Here is a 20,130-nt window from a genome sequence, read left to right on the forward strand (position 1 = left end):
AAGAAAAGTTATAATTACCCAGGGAAACAAATCAAGAATGAGAAAGAGGTCAGCACCTCTTATTTATTTATTTATTTATTTAGGTCAGTCGTGGGGCTTGAACTCGGGCCTGCACGCTGTCACTGAGCTCTTTAGCTCAAGGCTAGTGCTCTACCACTTGAGCCACAACACCACTTCTGGTTTCTTGGTGGTTAATTGGAGATAAGAGTCTCAGGGACTTTAGTGCCTGGGCTGGCTTTGAACCAGGATCCTCAGATCTCAGCCCCTGAGTAGCTAGGATGACAGCCCGAGCCACCAGTGCCTGGCCTCCTAACGTGGGTTTTTTGTCAGATGTATTTTTTAAAATTTGAAATCATCCTATTCTGTTATGCACCTGGGCATCAGGTGCTATAAACTCGCTCCTCCTGACAAACTGAAACTTGGTACTCTCTGATCATAGTTTTCCCATCCTGAGTCCACAGATGAGCTGATCTTGACAAAACACACTCTACTACCCAGCCGTGCTTCATCGTCATTATTAAAATATTACTTCTTTAAGATACTAATATTTGAATTAATTTTTAACCCTTCTGGATTAGGTATGACAGTGTTTTCACTGACAGATGACTTCTTAATCTCTTTGCGACTCAGTTTCTACATTTGTGTCAGGAGTCAGACTAAAAGATGACTGAGCTGGGGATACCTTCTGGCTTAACACTCCATGATCCCATGAAGAAAACATGGAGCTCAGCACCTGACAGTGACATCCATTCCGATGAATTCCTCTGCAGATAAATGGCTTTGGAAGGAATCCTAGAGATAGTTCTTTAAGTCCTCAACTCCAACATCGCCATCCTTTCTTAGCTTAGCAGCTTTAGGAAGACTTGAGCTACTTTTTAGGCTCTTGTCTTCATTTTATACTACAGTGATCCAGCAGAGGAAATGATTTTCTCAAGTATAATGTTTCTTACTGAATCAACGAGGAAGTACATTTTCTCTGCTCTTTCCATCATATGCTTCCTTGCCTCAGGACCAAGGCCTGTTCACTCTGTGAGGTCTCCAGCTTGAGGGTAAATTTTTTTTTTTTTTTTGCCAGTGCTGGGCCTTGTACTCAGGACCCGAATACTGTCCGTGGGCTTTCTCAAGGCTAGAACTCTACCACTTGAACCACAGAACCACAGAACCACTTCTGGCTTTTTTCTATGTATGTGGTGCTGAGGAATTGAACTTTGGTCTTAGTGAGTGCCAGGCAAGCACTCTACCACTGGGCCAAACTCCTGGCCCGAGGATACTTTTTTTGATCCATATATATCTTAAGATGGTCTGTTTCCACAAAAAATATCTCTGGAAGTTTGGTAAGGTTTGTGTGGAATCTGCACATGCTTTGGTTGTATGAATAATTTTCATAATATTTTTCAGATCCATGAACATGTCTTGTTATTTATTTTTTCTTTTCCATCTCTTCACAAGTATTTTATTCTTTTTTGGTTTTTTTTGTTTTTTGTTTTTTTTTGCCAGTCCTGGGCTTGAGATCAGGGCCTGAGCACTGTCCTTGGACTTTCTCAAGGCTAGAGCTCTACCACTTGAGCCTCAGCACCACTTCCGGCTTTTTTTTTTTGTATGTATGTGGTACTGTGGAATCGAACCCAGGTCTTTGTGCATGCTAGGCAAGCACTTTAACCACTAGGCCAAACTCCCAGCCAAACTATTTTTTTTTTTGCCAGTCCTGGGCTTGAGCTCAGGGCCTGAGCACTGTCCTTGGACTTTCTCAAGGCTAGAACTCTACCACTTGAGCCTCAGCACCACTTCTGGCTTTTTCTATATATGTGGTACCAAGGAATCGAACCTGGGTCTTCGTGCATGCTAGGCAAGCACTTTAACCACTATGCCAAACTCCCAGCCCCTATTTTATTCTTTTAGATGTACGTATCTTCAACTTCTGGTTAAATGTTTTCTTATTTCATTGTTTTAATACTGTAGTTGGAATTATTTTACTGATTAAAAAAAATACCTGCAACTAATTACTACCAGTTGCTTTATTTTATTATTGGCCATTAATTGTCTTTAAAAGAAAGGCTATTTTTTATTAAAGAATTTATTAACATTGATTTTTACATCATATTTCAAATGACAAGTTTAACAAACAAGTATTCAAAAAGGGAATCTCTACAATCACTGGCACTTAGATTTTAGAACATAATCAAAATTAGGCTGAGAGTTTGTATGTCACAGATACATAGTTATCTTTGCAATAAAACATTATGTCTATAGAGTCATTAGTTTTTATGTCTATGTAGTTGTTTATATTTCCAGTATCATGTCCATAGCATTGAGTCCTCGCTCTTGTACTGTTTAGATCTAATATCCACATATTAAGGATACCATGTGCCTTTTGTTCCTTAGGTCTTGACTTGTCTCACTCAGCATGATTCGCTTTAGATTCATCCACTTCCCTGCGAATGCCATTATTTTATCTTGTCTATTGGCTATGTGGAATTCCATTGTGTGTGTGTGTGTGTGTGTGTGTGTGTGTGTGTGACATATATATATATATATGTCACATTTTCTGTATCCATTCATCTGCAGTAGGGCATTTGGATTGTTTCCATTGCCTGGCTATTGTGAATAGTGCAGAGATAAACATAGCTGAGCAGGTGTCCTCATCATGTCTTGGGTTATGATGTTTAGGGTAGATGCCCAGAAGTGGTATGGCGGGATCATAGGGAAGGTCAATTTTCAGTTCTTTAAGAAACTTCCACACTGCTTTCCAGAGTGGCTAAAGAAAGGCTAATTTTTAACTTATATTTTCTTTCTTCCATTGACATGTTAATATTTTCTTGAGACCTTGGAGATTTTTTAAATTCAGTTTATTTATTTATTTACTTTTGGCCAGTCCTGGGCTTGAGCTAAGGGTCAGAGCACTGTCCTTTTACTTTCTCAAGGCTAGAGCTCTACCACTTGAGCCGCAGCACCACTTCTGGTTTTTTCTGTGTATGTGGTACCGAGGAATTGAACCTGGGTCTCCGTGCATGCTGGGCAAGCACTCTACCACTAGGCCAAATTTCTGGCCGGACCTTGGAGATTTTTACCTTTTTGGGGGTGTTGTGGGGCTTGAACTCTGGGCCTGGGTGCTGTTCAAGCTCTTCAGCTCAAGGCTATCGTTCTACCTTAAGCCACAGTGCCACTTCTCAGTTTTCTGGTGATGAATTGGAGGTGAGAGTCTCATAGACTTTTCCTGCCCCAGGCTGGCTTTGAATCGCTGTCCTCAGATCTCAGCCTTCTGAATAGCTAGGATTACAGGCATGAGCCACTGGTGCCTGGTGAGATTTTACTTTTTTTTTAAGAGGTAGTTTGTTAATATATTAAAAATAGTATGGGATTTTGTATATTCACTCTGTAGTCCCTATACTACTAAATTGATTTATTAGTCTAATACATTTTCAAAATCAAATCTTTAGGGTTCAATATATAAGAATGTTATCAGTGATCAATTTGATTCTCTTTCCCCCCTGTCTGGTTGCTTCCTTACTTTTTTGGTGACTGCTTTCTTTATATCATAGTGAGTAAAAGTATTGAGGGTAAGTATTCTTGATTTTAAAAGAAAGCTTTGAACTGTTTACCATTGAATTTAGTATTAAGTGGGCTTGTTGTATATGATCTTTCTTGGGACAAGGTACATTGCATCTTTACCCAATTTGTATTAAGTTTTCATCATAAACCATGTTGAATTTTGCCTATTGCTTTTTTTCACTCTGTGTCATGTGGCTTTTGTACTTTCATCTCCACATATTTGTGCTTGAGCCATTCTGGCTTATTTGGTATTAATTCTCTGGGAACTGTTTCCTGTCTTCATGTTTCTGAACCTGCATTGTAATAGAGCCTTAGATGGTTGAAAAAATAAATGACCTAATCTATGTTAATTCTCAAGATTGCCATCTAATGGGCTTCCATTTTGCAGGGGTATAAACCCAAATTGCAGAAAACAATTGGATCTAGAAAGCTATTAATGCCTCCCTAGGAATAAACTAAAGAAAATGCAGGCATACATGGGCACTTAAATCTTAAATGCCCTCTCTTTACATTTTTCAACTTTAAGAGTCAGATATATCTATTTTTTCCCTGTTCTTAGCCCCTGCTACTTTTGTCTTTTCCTTTCTCATTACCCTTATGGATTTGTGCCCTATCATATTTGCTCACTTTGGGCTTCCTTTTGAATTACAGACTATTTAATGACATGGGTCATGTTTTGAGCACTGTTAGTTAGATCCTGACATCTAAAACATAATGGCCATTGAACAATTGAAAACATTTAAAAAATAAAAGCTGTGAGTGATTCACCTGTGTATAAAGACGAAGCATGAGCATACATGTGGCCTGTGAACCTACTTGAACTGACTTGAACAGAGCTGTGGGACTCAAGCGTGAGCAGCTGGTAGAGAGCCATGTCAGCAACGTGTAGAATGGAGAGTCTGTGAGAATCTGAGAGCACAGTGCAATACAACGCTGTATGAGAGGGGTGGGTCTCAAGCCAAATCCTTGCCTCTACATTAGCTAGAAATTTTGGAGTTTTTTTTTTAAGCTTTTAACATAAGTAGTAGATTGCTATAAATTCTCTCGTTTCGTATTAATCTTCCCTGTGGTCATTGCCCTGGTGTGTAATGTGTAGCAACGAGCCGTAGTGTGTCACCAGGACTGAAGACACAGCTGGGGTAGACACGAGGAAGCACTGGTCAGGAAGGGTGGGGGATAGTAATTACTCCAAGCACATAGTTCCCAATCGGAGATAAAGAATAAAAATAAATGGTGACAGGGAAAGTCTGGAGACTCAGTGGGAGAAGGAAGGCACCTGATAGTTTATCAGAATGAAACATTATTTTCTTAGCATTCTTTGTTAAGTAATTTCAATTTGCATTTGAAACATGTGTTGGAGACTCTGGTAAACATGCACAGTTGTGGATCTTATCATCAAAATGATTGACTCTGAATACTTGCATTAAAGTCGGACCAGCTATGTGATCAATGGAATAAGCCACTGAAATGTTAACTTGAGTGCTTTCCCTCACTCTCATTTGTCAGTAGAATTTGAGCACCTACTGTACATCAGGCAGTGTTCTAGGTAGAATGAGTCAGAGAAAAGAAACAACAAAGCTCTGCCTTGGGGCAGCTCTTAAATAAGAAATGTAAGTGGAGGCAAAGAAACAATGTTACTAAGTATAGGTTGAGTGTGAACACTAATGAAATGCTGTGGAAAGGCAATAACACAGGGAGAGGGGAGGAGGGGCAGCAGAGAAGGAATTTTACATAGTGGGACAAATGAGCTGGTCTTGGCATGAAAGTCGTCAGGACTCTTAGCCAGTTAACCACGAGAAAGCCAGAAGCGGAGCTGTGACTCAAGGGGTTCAAGTGGTAGAGTGCCAACCTTGAGTGGAAAAGCCAAGGGAGAGCACAGAGACCTAAGGTCAAGCCCCAGTGCTGACATGAAACAACAAACAAATGTCAGGTTCAGCTTCACACATGCTAAGTTCAAGATAGTTTTTAGACAGGAGGAGTATCTGCTGATGAGGCAGATGGATAAACAAGGCAGAGGAGGAAACTGGACTTGAGATTCAAAACAAAACACCGTGAGACTTGTAAGCAGTATTAAAGCTATGAGACTGCAGACTGTCAGACCAGGAGTGAGGATAAACAGGAATCACAGAGTCCAAGGAAGAGAGCACTGTTTAGCAGTCTGAGATAGGACTTCCATCATGGAGCTGAGATTATGGGAGTGAGCCATCACATACACAGACCAAATTTTTGAGCACATATTTGTTTTAGTTGATTTTAGAATTTGAACTCAGGGCCTCACACTTGGTAGACAAACATTCTATGACTGGTTCTGTATACTCAGAGGAATTTTTCTCATTTGATATTTTTGTCAGAGTTATATATATATTAAATAACATAATATTGAATATGTTTATATATAATATAATTTATGTGACTTTGGAAAAAATGATTGCTCTGAGAATATGGAACCAGTGAGATATATATATATACACACACACACACCACTAACTCTCTCCCAGTGATATATATACATATATATGTATCATTGGCTCTCTCTATATATATTTGTATATGCATATGTGTAGTCTATATGTGTGTATGCACATATCATGTGTGTGTGTGTGTGTGTGCGTGTGCGTGTGTGTGTGTGTGTGTGCATATGTGCATGCTAGTTCTGATATGTGGACTCCAGGCCTGGATGCTATTCTTGAGCTTTTGTGCTCCAGGCTTGGACTCTGCTGCTTGAGACACAGCTCCACTTTTGGCTTTTGGGTGGTTAATTGGCGATAAGAATCTCATGGACTTTCTTCCCCCGGCTGGCTTCGAACTCTAATCTTTAGATTTTAGCCTGCCAGGTAATTAGAATTACAGATATGAGTTGTCAGCACCCCACTGTAATCATTCTTTAATTCTTTTGTGTGTGTGTGTGTGTGTGTGTGTGTGTGTGTGTGTGTGTCAGTCAGTCCTAGGCTTGAGCTCAGAGCCTGAGCACTGTCCTTGGACTTTCTCAAGGCTAGAGCTCTACCACTTGAGCCTCAGCACCATTTCTGGCTTTTTTTCTATGTATGTGGTACTGAGGAATTGAACCTGGGTCTTCATGCATGCTAAGCAAGCACTCTACCACTAGGCCAAACTCCCGGCCCCTTATTCTTTAATTCTAAGAGTAAGTACTTCTAGTGTGTGTACATCGGTGGATGTCTAACTGTTGTTGACAGGATTGCCAGTGATAACTCATGTCCATGGCGTGTGTGTTACCAAATGACTAATGTTTCAAATGACTGGATCAGTAAGATTCTACTCATGCCTAAAAGTACACAATCTCTCAATAGTTTGGGGATTTATCTCTTTTTCTGATTTGAATTATTCCACTCATTCAATAAAAATGGATTATTTTTAGTAAACACAAAAATGAAACCCTTTTAGAAAGTCTCGTTCTCAATCTTTTAGTATAAATTAAGCCCTTTAAAAGGTTGAGTTGGCTTGTTCTTCTTGCCAGGAATGCATTACTTGAAACTTCCCATTTTGCTTTCACCTTATATTTGAAAAGCTGATAATAGTCCATCAAATTAGATCACCCTAATTTGATTTATACTGCTTGTGCTGAAATGTTTTCAACCCAAAATTTCTGTATGATTTAAGCCGCCTTGCTTCGGATTTCCTATTTGTTATTCACAGCAAAATACCAGCCTTATGCTGCTAGCTTTGATTTCAAGATTTGATTCTACACATTTCAATTATCTAACTTCAAACCTTGGTAAGAGTGTGTCAGCATTTTTCAGTACGGTTGCATTGTTTTAGTACACTTCAGTCTTCAAGCAATATTATTCAGTGCAAACTGAGTCCAGGGCTGTAGCCCCGTGGCAGGGTACGAGTCCTGGGTTCCACATCCACTACTGAAAACAGAAATATCAGCCAAAGCCTCTTACCAGTGATTTTACTCACCATTTGCCAGGCAGTTTTGCCAGCCCTAGGCACCGGAGGAACAAACAACGGTGGCATTGAACTCCCTGGCCCTCCACTCCCCCGACAGCGGCTCCCACCACTCACCTACCCCGCAGAGCTGAGAAAGGGATGGAGACAGAAGAAAAGGTGGAGGTGATCAGAAAGGGGCTTTTACAACTTAGCCTCAGCACCAGCAAATTGTGATCTTCATATTATTTTAATTAGCTTTTACAAAACTCAGTTGTTCACTCCTATCCCCATTTTGTAGAAGGGAAAATAGAGTCTCAAGGGTGAGAGTTTGCTCAGGATCATCAAGCTAGTTATGTATCCATGTGGCGGTGCTGGCCTTTGAGACGCTCAACTCCACATGCCCGCAGGAAACATTCTATCTGCTGTACATACTGTAAAAATGTGTCTCTTCACAGAATTCCAGACTTGTGAGAACAGCTTCAGTTCTAAACAGCCGAGGCTTCATTTTTGCCTACTCAGCAGAGACATTTTGGTCAGAATACTTAAGATAGCATCTGTTTCTCACTCCAGCTCTTCTGTAGGATCCCTGGAAAATCTTCCTTTCAACCATTGTCCATGTCAAGGCCTCAGGTCTTTGCTTCAGTTAAGCTGAAATTAGTTCATTCTAGTTCGCGCTCAGACAAGAATTTGGAGTTGTGTGTAGTTTGTAGTTCAATCGCTGAATTACCGGGTGCCCTCTGTGCAGCGTAATAGTTGTTTACGGCAGTAGCTTCATTTCATTGAAGATAAATGTCAGTCTCACGAGTTGCCACGCCTGACAATGGTGGATACTCTGGTGAGGCATGGTGGTCAGGAGGGGCGTTACCTAGGCTGATCCAGTTTGCAGCCATGCAGTGAGCCAGATGCTGGGAGAACCGAGGCCCACCAAGTGAGGCTCTGACCCCCAGGGCCAACTGGCCTGACAATACTTCAGACAGACTGTTCTACAGTCTGTGTACTCAGAAACTTGCTCGAATCCTGCCAGGCCTTCACAAGTAACCAGTTAGCTAACCTCTGTCCTCTGCAGCATTTGAGAATCTTCATTTATAAACCTACACATGTATGTGTCACATGCCCATAAAATCATAGGAGAACGTCTACTGAACATATTTTGATGGAAGTAAATTTTTCAATACTTTAGAACATTAAAGTTTGACGTTTAATATTTTTTGTTTGCAGTTTATCGATGGTCGGCTGGCAAAACTAAATGCAGGAAAGGGTTTCTCGGATGTGTTTGAAGAAGAGATCACTTCAGGTGGTTTTTGTGGAGGTAAAGACTATTTATAGTATGATTCTCCATTTTCTAGATAACATCTTGATTTTTATACTTGTGTTTGATTATGTATTTCACCAACAGCTACTTAATTCTTATCTATCTTCAGGCTAGATATCACTTTAATTGCATTTCACTTTGTTCTGTGTGATTTCTGTTTTTAAAGCAATGTGAAAGTCTCATGAATTGGTTCCTATTCAATTAATCCCTTAATGTTATTAGAAATAACATAGAAGACCAATTTCTTAAGTCCTTGACTTAAATCCTTTAGCTTTTCCTCTGCCAGAAAATGACTAGTGATGTCTATGACTATGTTTTTTTTCTAAAAAAAATGAGGTTGTGACAAATAGAACAGTGTAATTATAAACAGAAAGGAAATCTAAAAGGAAATGTTTGAGCACCACAAATTATCCTGCATTTCCAGTTAGTGTGTTATTAATCCAGAAACCAATATCTATTTTTCTTTGTGAACTACTTAGTTTTTTAAAAAAATTATTCTATTATAATGTATAGAGGGGTTACAGTTACATTCGCCGGATAGTAGGTACATTACTTCTTACACATTGATACCCTTCTTCTGTTTTTAATCCCCATTTCCCTCTCCTTGCCTCCTCCCAATCATCTTGTTTTCCCCTTCCCTTTCCTATTTCAAATAAACAAATAAACATATATACAATATGCCAGGTAGCAAAGTCAAATACAGTAACAATATGAGATTAAAGGGCAACAAAAGAAAAGAGAAATAACATAGTACATTAAGAACAATAATCACATGAGCTTAGCTCTTTGAACTGCTTGTTTTAAGAGAGTTTTATCTGCCATTTTATCCTTATAATTGATTCTTCAAATGGAAATATTTAGTGTTATAATCATCTCAGTAATTAATGATTTATGAAATGACACTTGGTTCACAATTGTATAGTGCTGGCTTGCAGAGAATTTTTGCTTAAGTCCTTGAATTGCTCTGTTCATTTGTTCATTCATTCATTCACTCAGCAAGTGCTGGGTGCTCAGTATTCTAGGTGCTGGTAACCTCAGTGAACACCTTCCTGCGTTCATTTTGAACTGGAACAATAGTTCTAGTATGTTCCTAATTTGTGTGCCTTTGTGTTGACAGCAGTTCTTAATCTAGGTGTGTGCCCAGTTGCTAGGACTGAGATACAGTACAGAAGAAGACAGATTACAATCTCCACATTTAAGTGTTCTTTTGGAACAATACATTAGTTTCCACACCATTATACTAGAAGACCTTACAGAGGGGTAATTTTTCTTGTGGAAAGAAAAGCCTAGCAGTTGTAGACACGCAGCTGTAGGGCCACCTTTTCCTGCTGTGGCGGAGGCGTTCTCTGACAGCCCCAGGCCTGGCCAGCAGGCACTCCTTTCCTGCAGCACTGTGCCCGTGGAACCCCAGCTACTTGCTGTCCTCAGCTCTTTGGCAAAAAAAAAAAAAAAAAAAAAAAGTAGCTTCAATGGAACTCTTGTGTTAAAATTATGCTTCTTTACTTTTTAACTCAGACAAGTGAAATATTGTCAGCTTTATGGACAAATGGCTTGGGGCCTGAATTCAGCATTTACATAACTGCTGTCTCATTATCTTTATGACCCGTGGGGCAGGTAGCTTTTGTAGAATTGAAGATGACATCTTGTGACAGTAATAGAGTAGAACTATGATCTTTTTGTACAGTTAAACTCTCTCATGATAACCATTGGTCCAGATGCCTCTGTCATAGAGGTAGCTGGCTTTTCTCATGATAGAAGAGGATAATAGAATTTTTAAACTAAAGACCTATTGTTTAATAAAGAGTGAGGGACATGATCACTGATAATTGTCTGCTGATGGCTGCCTTTTTGGTAAAAAAAATAGTAATTCCAATTGCTCTTTATTATAGTGAAAGACTTTTTTTTTTTTGGCCAGTCCTGGGCCTTGAATTCAGGGCCTGAGCACTATTCTTAGGCTTTCTCAAGGCTAGTGATCTACCACTTGAGCCACAGCACCACTTCTGGCTTTTTTTCTATGTATGTGGTACCAAGGAATCGAACTCGGGTCTTTGTGCATGCTAGGCAAGCACTTTACCACTAGGCCAAACTCCCCACCCCATGAAAGGACTCTTATTGTAACTGGTGAGAGCAGATGATTATGCAAAAGAAATGCCTAGTTCAACATCTTTTAGTTACAGTGAATAAAAGAGTTCCTTAAAAAGCATATGTCAAAGTGTTATTTTAGCTCTATTTTAGATTGTTACTGATACATAGAAACTATTCTTAGAAGAAAACAAAGCATAATTTATTAGAATTTGAAATAAGAAAAATGAGTAATCTTAATAAAACTTTGTAATGCTTTTCTAATAGCTAAGTAATTAGAAGATATCTTGTGAGTCTGTGTATGTGTGAGCGCATGCATGCATGCGTGTGCATGTGTGTATGTGTTTCAGAACTAGTTTCTGGAAATGTACTCATCACACTTAGGAGAAAAAAGAATATAGCAAATGTCATGAATGTTACCTATTCTTCCACAAAATGAAAACTTCTAACCTCGTCATTTTTCTGGGAGTAACTGTCATAATTGCTGGTACTTGCTGTCATATGTGACAGAAACTCTCCTGGAGGAGTAACAAATAATATTATCTCATGTGATCACATTGATAGTTAGGTTTGAACTCAGGGCCTGATACATGCAAGGCAGGTGCTCTGCTCCTGAGCCATGGCCCCAGCCTTGTTCTACTTAAGGTCACACAGCAAGTACAGAGAATGGATTTCATGTCTACCTGGCTTCATTATACCTGCTCAATAACTGTAATATATTCATTCTTTAAAGGAAGTTTTAGCAAACAATGGAGTAAACCAGCATAGTCTTCCAGCTTTTGACTAAATCAAAGCAAAATGCTGTCTTGAATATCTCCTAAAGACTTTTTTACACACAAAGCCCAGGAATGATCTCTGGGCTATGAAAAATGAACTAAAACTGAAACAAAAATATGTTCCTGTAAGCAAAAGTAATTTTGAAATTTCAGTAAGTGTTTGTTTTCTTACGTCTCCTGACATTGCAATGGTAGTATGTAAGCTATGTTCGTGTTAGGGTAAAATTAATATGAGGGCTTTATAATCCTGGATCTGATCAGAGCACACGGTAAAGCATTGTCACATAGATGTAGAATACACAGTTGGATCTGGAAGCATGATGAAAGAATCTGTAAGAGCATGGAGATTTCTTCAACCCTTTTCTGTCCCGTGAATCTCCATGGTCAGAACTGTCAAGGAAATTGTATGACTTCCCCTCGTCCTTGATTCCTTTCATGAGATTCTTGCAGAAACTTAAATCTTAAAGTTCTGAAGGTACCAAGAGGTAGATGAAGGGAAGCATACCCCTTGTGGGCAAAAACAAATGAAAGAGGACAAGTAGTCGAACAAGAATCCTATTAGGTGAACACAAATGTCAGTCTGAGAGAAAGCTGCTGAGAACAGAAGCAATAAAGAACATGCTGTGAAACATACCTTATTTTTTAGTTAAAATAAAGTTCTTAAACCCACATCAAAGTGTCTCAACAAAGGTGGAATACATTCAGACTGATTTGTTGGGAATATGCAAGTTTTCCCCGTTAGTTTCATGTCTTCATGGTTTTTTGACGTAAGCTGTGATGACTTTTATTTATTTATATGTTTCTTTTTATTGACTGAAGAACGAAAGAATTTGAGGAGGCACTAGGTTTATCAGTTTCAGTGGAATTTTTTCTGGCCACATCGAACACTTTAGAGCAATTTACATATTTTGATAAGTGACCACAAATTATTGCAGCTTAAACAAATATATTTTAAAAGAAATTTGAAGGGTCTTTGTACAAGTGAAAATTGAAAGAATTTTGTCCTTGAGCATGACAGCATCAGTTGTTTAACAAGAATAATGTTAGGACATACCTCAGTAATGCTTATTAGTTGCCATAAACCAGTTAATTTAAAAAGAAAGACTGAGGTGTTTTCTTTTTGTTGGCATTCACACTAATCTTTAAAAGATTAGTTTTAGTTTTGAGCATTACCAAAAGATTGTATGCTTGTGTCATAAATTTTTGTAGAAATAGGAACCATAAATCCTGAAAACATTAAAATTTAAAGAACCAGTGAGCCTTTCCACCTTAAAGACAGAAGTCTACTTAGTTTTAGTGCGTTTCACATAATGTGTGTGCACAAGCATGTGTGTGTGTGTGTGTGTGTGTGTGTGTGTGTGTGTGTGTGTGCATGTGTTCACATGCTATACTGGGGCCTGAATGCAGGACCTGGCACTCTGACTTGTATTTTTCTCTCAAGACTGATGCTCTACTGCTTGAACCACACCTCCGTTTCTGGCCTTTTAGTGGTTAACTGGAGATAAGAGATTCATGGATGTAATTACCCTGGGTGTCTTTGAACCGAGATCCTTGGATTGCAGATGCTAGCCTAATGCCTGGCAGTGTAGCGCCTCATCTTCAGCAGTGTTTACCCTTTGGGAATGCTTGCTTGTCCCCAGCTCCTGCATCATAGACTGCTGCGGTTAATTCTCATTGGTAGCTTTCTTTCCAGGGCACAAGCTCTGAGCGTCCCCTTGAGCTTTCTGATAGGATTGCTTCAGAGGCAACAGACAGGAAGACCTTGGAGAGCTCAGCTGTATTATGTTGGTTAAGTCATCCTGAAGATGGCAAGTTGAAGGAATAAAGAACCGGGGATGAAAGCACCTCAGTTCGTCCCTCTCAGTTGCTAGCCTTCTGGATTTGGGCACACCAGAGATTGTCTCCAAAAGTCAGTTTCCTCCACCCGCACCAGACACTGGCTGTCACCATCTTCCCTGTGGTGACACAGTGCGTCCCTGGGCCCTCAAGCCCCTTCCCACTGGTCCACCAGGCCCGTGTCTCTCTCTCGGCTTTGCCTGGTTCTGTAGAAGATACTGGTCGGATAATGTAGAGCAGGCAAACCGTTCCACCACCTGAGAGGAGCTGAACATGAACTTTTCCTTCTTCGCCACTCAAAGCCAGACGTGGCCTTCCCGTGGCCAGCCCAGCTCCATCTGCGCTCACAGGTCTACATTTTTGTTTTCGATGTGGACAATTGGTCCAGAATGTTCATGCCAGAGTGTGAACATTTCTCTTTTACCTTTCTTCAGTTCAGCTTGGCAAAATAACTTTCAAAATAGTTGTGTATAATATTCAAGACTTAAGTATGTGATTTCCAAGAGATTTTTTTTATTGTAATTAGTAAAAGGGTTACATGATATTTGCCAGATAGAAGGTGCATTAATTCACATACATTGATACCCTTTCACATGTCTTGGTACCCATTCCAAGAGATTTTTTGTGGATGTTGGTGCCAATTCTGGGGCTTGAATTCAGGGTCTGCATCCTATCTCTGAGCTTCTTTTTGCTCAGGACTAGCTCTCTACCTCCTCTTCCAGCTCTTTTGAATGCTTTATTGGAAGTTTATTGAGTTGTTATTAAGAGTCTCCGGGACTTTCCTACTTCATTCTGATTTGAACCTCAACCCTGAGATCTCAGCATCCTGAGTAGCTAGGATTATAAGCGTGAGCCACTGTAGCCAGCCATTAATCATTTTGAATATAGAAGTAAAATGTATGTGAATTGATGTATACTTTCAATAAAATAAAGTGTATGAACAATTTGGATGAATGAAGATAGATAATATACTTAATGAAGATATATTATATATATATATCTTCTGTAGTTACATCATAGTAAAAGCTCCTTGATAAATAATTGATAATTTCAAATTTGTCATCATTATTCAATGTACAATGAATAATATCTTTAGTCAGTGTCCTATGAAAAACATGCCTTTTCAATAAGCAATTTATTTAACTGTATAACATATTTCATATAAATAAGTTATTTTGAGTAAATAGCAAATTGATTTATAAAGATATGCAAAACAATGTTATTCTCTGTAGTTTTCTCCAAAAAGAAAAGGAGAAAGCACAGTGTCAGTGCTGAATGGTAAGAGATATTTATTAGAGTCAAAGCTGTTCCTTTGTATTTCTTTTAACTGGGACTTTGTTTTTTACTGTGACTTTTCATACTTACAATGTAGAAAGTATTAAGTATTTAAACATGCAATGTAGTACTGAAATCACTTGATAAGAATGATTGCTTCCAATTAGTTCTTTGTGGTTCCTCATCATATTGATCAAGACATTTCTGTGACTGGGACATAATCTGCTGGCCACCAGAACTTATTACAGATGCTTTTGTGGGCATTTAAGCTTTCTGATTCGGATTTATAAATTTCTAACTAGAAAATGTCTTTTAAGTTAGGTGAATATCTTAAGTATAAGAATGAATGTGGTGCCAGACACTCTGCATGGTTTTAACCAAAGATGTAATGATAACAACTGAAATTCTTGGACTGGGATCATCCAACCTCTTACTTTGTAGCAGTAAGGAAATAACTTGAAAAAAGTGATAGCCACAGGAAGGAGCATTTATTACAAAGCATGAATTTTTTAACTTTCAAAAGCAAGATTATATTTTTCTCTCATAAGTTAATATTACAATGAAAAATATAAAGCCGACTACTGGTGACTTACATCTGAAATCACAGCTACTCAGGGAGATGAGATCCAGAAGCTTCCCGTTCAAAGCCAGCCCTGGGTAGTTAAGTTCATGACACTCCATCTCCAATTAGCCAGCAAAAAAAATCAGGGGTAGATGTATGGTTCAAATGGTAGTGTGCTAGCTGAGTGGATGCAGGAGGCTGCATTCAAAATTCAGGACTAGGGCCGGGGAACCAAAAAAAAAAACCTTAGGGAAAAAAAATCTAGCTTCATATATGAATTAATGAAAAATGACTGAGTGATTTAAACCATGTTCAATTGTTCTGTTACTAAGAATTAGGGAAATTTATTAATTCTTACAAATGCAACATTGGGAATAAACTCTGCCTGCTAATATGGTGGAAATACTATAACTTGAACTTTGGTACTGAGATTTGTTTTTTGACCAAATAATTCTCATGCCTTGCAGGGAGCCCGAGGTCATACCAGCAGTGGGTGCATACGGTCAAGGTAACCATCACTGGTCCACACCCCCCCACACACACTGTGGAAATGTGCAGCTGGAATGTTCACATTGCTTGGTTTTGGTAGTCAAAGTGTGGCAGTTTGTTGACAATCCCAGAAATGATCTTAAGATGGAAAGCTTTGTCAAAAGATAAATGAAAACACCAATATTTCTCTGTCACTTTACATAATATTCCACAACCAGGAATTAGATAAGAGCGGTCGATTTTGATGGAGACTTTATAATTTTCAACCATAGGGTTTTTGTCAAAATGAGTGGATATAAAGCTTTTCTACAAGTTGAGAATTGATTGTCCAGTATTAAATTTTACGTGTGCATAGATCATTTCCCATGTTAGTCTTCTGCCTACACTTAAAAGATGAAATGATTTTTTAAAATTATGGATTACCCCAACTGAAAGGGTCCTTAGGTGTTTTTTTAAATTATTATAGTATTTGAAAACTTGTAACATTACACATGTGGGTCATGAGCTAGGGAGTGAAGTTCCGTTTCTATGCACCAGCTGTCTTGTTTTCAAGATTGTGTGTCCAAAAGCTTTTGGGAATCCATCTATCTTTCCTTCGGCAGAAAGGGGGAGCTTTCTTCAACACAGCCATGACCAGAGCAACTCCTGCTGTCCGAACAGCATACAAATTTGTAAGTGGTCTTTTTATGTTGAAAAATCATTTTCTAAAGCCACAGTTTAACTACATTTAATTTCTTGTGTATATGAAACAGATATGGACATTCAAACAATTTTCTATCATATGAAAACTCTAAAACAAGCTTAAATTTCTTGCTGAGCAAAGCATATTAGTGATTAAAATTCTTTCATTTATAGTAAATGCATTTCTTTTATATGATAGGAAGGTCTGCCTCTAGTTGTGTTAGTACGCTATTTCATTCCTTCTTGGGCTTTAGAGCTTAGGATGCAGAAAAGGCTAAATATCAGTTAGTAATGACATTTGTAAGGTAAATAAGGCAACTCACGTTTTCAACAGCTAAATTATGACATAATAGTGAATGGATGGTACCCAAGGGATTTTTTCCTTCTTTCTCTCTCTTTTTTGGTGCTGATCCTGGGGCTTGAACATGGGGGCTATTTCTAGCTCTCTTCCTCCTCCTCCCCTCCCCCTCATCCCTTTTTCCCTTCTTTGATAATTAAGTGGAGATAAGAATCTCATGGACTTCCCTGCCAGGGCTGGCTTTCAACCTCAATCCTCTGATCTCATCCTCCTGAGTGGCCAGGATTATAGATCTTTGCCCATCTGGGTAACTTTGAGTTTCAAGATTTTGATTATAATGTTGCTTTTCTAAATAATGTGGATAGTCGGCCATTTCATCATGCAGCTTATTCTGTAAAAGGTAATAAACTCATATTGAGTCAGACACATTTATTATCATTTTCTAGGCAAAAAATCATGCAAAACTGGGATTAAAAGAAGTGAAGAGCAAGCTCAAACACAAGGTGTGTCATGTTCTCCGTTTCACCTTGATTCTTGTGTTAGTTTGAAGCTTATACTTTACAAATCACATAGGATTAATGTTTTAATGACTCTTGAAATATGCTTGCCCCTTTGTTCAAGAATGTATTTTTCATAACAAGCCCTCTGGCAAGTGCCTGCCATTCCCCATGCATCCGTAGACTAACCTCTTCACTGTTTGCATATTTCATCACAGAGCTGTGGAGTTCTTCAAAGATGTTTAAGAGGATGTATGTTTTCATAAAGCTGATTGCCTTGAAATCACAATTGAAGTTCTTGCTTCAAGCTGAGGATTGTTTTAAAAAGATACCATCAAGCAGAAAATTAATCTAGCAATGCTACAATTTAGTTTTATAGGCTCTGACAGTAGCCCCTTTAAGGTGAAGAATGTCCTTAATTTACAATAGATTGTATTTGATGATTTGTATAAAAATATAATTACTACAGGTGAATGAATAGTTATATGTACATATATTGTCTCTGCAAATTGTGATTGCCATGTTATATTTTCAATCTTTGGTGAAAACTCAAAAATTCTTTCATTGGATGATGGAAAATAAATGATCTTCATTCAAATCTTAAAGTGTTCAAAATAACTGCATCATTATGGAAATTTTAAATTTCTATAGCAGAACAGTACATTTTCTCTTGAAATATATTCTTTTAATTTTCTATCTGCCTATTGATCCAACATTTTGTTCACAAATCACTGGGGCAGTGGGAGGAGTATTCCACAGTAATTACTGTACATTTTCTGTGTGTAGGAGAATGAGGAGGATTATGGGAGCTGTTCTGGTCTGGTACAGTACACGCCAGTGGACAAGACACATAGTGGAAAGGAAGGCGTCCTGGAGGAGCGGAAGCTTGCACAGGTAGGGTCATTTACCAGAAGCTTCCATGTTCTAAAATTGTGTAATGTCATTGATTTCTTTAGGATCAACTATGAACCCATCAGTTTTTGAATCTATGACAAAAGAAGGTGTGCTTAGAATCAGGTGACTGGGACCAGAATGTTCCAGATGTCATCTCCACATGCATCTTGAGCATCCCTAATCTAAGAACCCCAAATCTCAAGTTTTCAGCAAACCATCAGGGGGCCAGATTTGGAAAATCCCATATTTGGCCTTAGACACTGGGCCATGTTCAAGAACCAGGTACAATATAACATTGTGGAAATAATGCTTCATAAAATCACCCTTGGTCAACGTGTCTTAAGGAAGCATCAGTGAATTTTGTCCTTTGATCTTATCCCCCAAATACTGCAACATATTTGTACAAATATTTTAAATTCCAAAAAGAATCCCATATCTGGAGCTGGGAGTTGATAGCTCATACCAGTCACCTTAGCTACTCCGGAGGCTGAGATCTAAGGATCCATATTTCAAAACCAGCCTGGACAGGAAAGCCCATGAGATTCTTATCTCTAACTACCTACCAGAACATCGGAAATGGTGCAATGGGGTTTAAAGTGGTAGAGTTCAAGCCTTGAAAATAAAGCTCAGGTACAGTACCTAGACCCCTGAATTAAGCTCCAGGACCGGCACTCCACTCCCACCCCGAAAAAAAAACAACAACAAAAAAAATTGGAACCACTTCAGTTTCTAGCCCTTTGGCTCAGCAATGAGCTGAACTGTGAGAGGGGCTATGAAACACTGTGAGTATGGTAGTGACCCCTGGAAAACACAGGTTTCCTTTACTTCACAAACAAAAGGAAAAGCATAGAAGGACTTTTGGGCTGTTTATAGACGTTAGGAAGTGAACTGTTGAACAGATGCCTCTGTGCCCATGACAGGCTGGCCGCAGTGTAATGGACAGCACCAGCTTTCAGAACACCAGAGCTCAGTCACTCAGTTGTTCACCCTTGGCTGAGTCCCAAGAGTGTTACCTTCTCACTGTTGTAAACTCAAGAAAGTCATCAAGTCTAACAGGCAGGAACTGGGTTTCTCTTTAGAGTTGGAAATGAGGTTTGTGGTAAATAGTGGTCTTTGAAAGCTCCTGTTTATATGCTAATTACATTTACATTATCGCCCCCAGAGATAATGTATTCAGGATCACAGCAATATGTGTTCTGCATTTTGTATCAAGTACCAATTTTTACTGAACACACTGTTCAAAAAGCTAGCTTTTTGAACATAGCTACAGAATTTTGGGGGGCCGGGAGTTTGGCCTAGTGGTAGAGTGCTTGTCTAGCACGCACAAAGACCCGGGTTTGATTCCTTGGTACTACATATACAAAAAAAAATGCCGGAAGTGGTGCTGTGGCTCAAGTGGTAGAGCTCTAACCTGGGACTGACTGCAAAGCTGTTTTTATCACAATCCTTTGGTAATGAAAGGTTTGCACACCAAGCACCTCGCCTCATATGACAAGTCTGGCTGAAGGCACCAAGCCCACCTCTCCTCCCTAGTAGCAGCCTGGACGGTTACTAAGGGCTTTCCGGTGTCGGAGCGTCAGTTATTTGAAGGCTGCCATAGTGGAGCACTGAGACCAGGTACTTCATAAAGAGAATGCTCTAGGAGCTGGGAAATCCAGGATGAAGACACTTGGCAAAGGCCTTTTGTCTTTCCTCACTTGACTGAAAGCAGGATGTGATGTATCAAGAATGGGCGAAATGGTCCCTTTGATAATTCCCCAGGGCCACCACGACAATGGAGCCCACACTGTCCCAGTGAGGGGACAGTGGGGGTTCTAACAGCCCCCAGGATTCGGAGGAGACTGACGTTCAAAGCAGTGGTTAAGCATGGGGACAGCCCAGAGAAGGTGAACTAAAGCTTTCTGCTTTGTCACCAAGAGCTGTTTGGTTAATAACCTTCGGTTGATGTGACCCCCATTCATAGCTACAGAGCTTTCTAGCCTCTTGTA

General features: G+C 39.2%; 1 protein-coding gene across 4 annotated transcripts in view; it reads left to right on the forward strand.

Moving 5' to 3' along the window:
* Positions 1-20,130, forward strand: part of Dennd1b (DENN domain containing 1B) — a 176,840-nt gene that overhangs the window by 124,424 nt on the left and 32,286 nt on the right. For all 4 annotated transcript variants that reach the window (XM_090341472.1, XM_090341469.1, XM_090341470.1 and 1 more), the window contains 5 exons: positions 8,659-8,749; positions 15,751-15,791; positions 16,375-16,443; positions 17,198-17,254; positions 18,035-18,142. In XM_090341472.1, the coding sequence (XP_090197598.1) occupies positions 8,659-8,749; positions 15,751-15,791; positions 16,375-16,443; positions 17,198-17,254; positions 18,035-18,142 (366 nt within the window). The remainder of the gene's footprint in view (positions 1-8,658; positions 8,750-15,750; positions 15,792-16,374; positions 16,444-17,197; positions 17,255-18,034; positions 18,143-20,130) is intronic.

The sequence above is a fragment of the Megascapheus bottae genome, chromosome 10 (assembly GCF_031878675.1).
Source record: "Megascapheus bottae isolate mThoBot1 chromosome 10, mThoBot2.hap1, whole genome shotgun sequence".
NCBI classification, from domain to species: domain Eukaryota; kingdom Metazoa; phylum Chordata; class Mammalia; order Rodentia; family Geomyidae; genus Megascapheus; species Megascapheus bottae.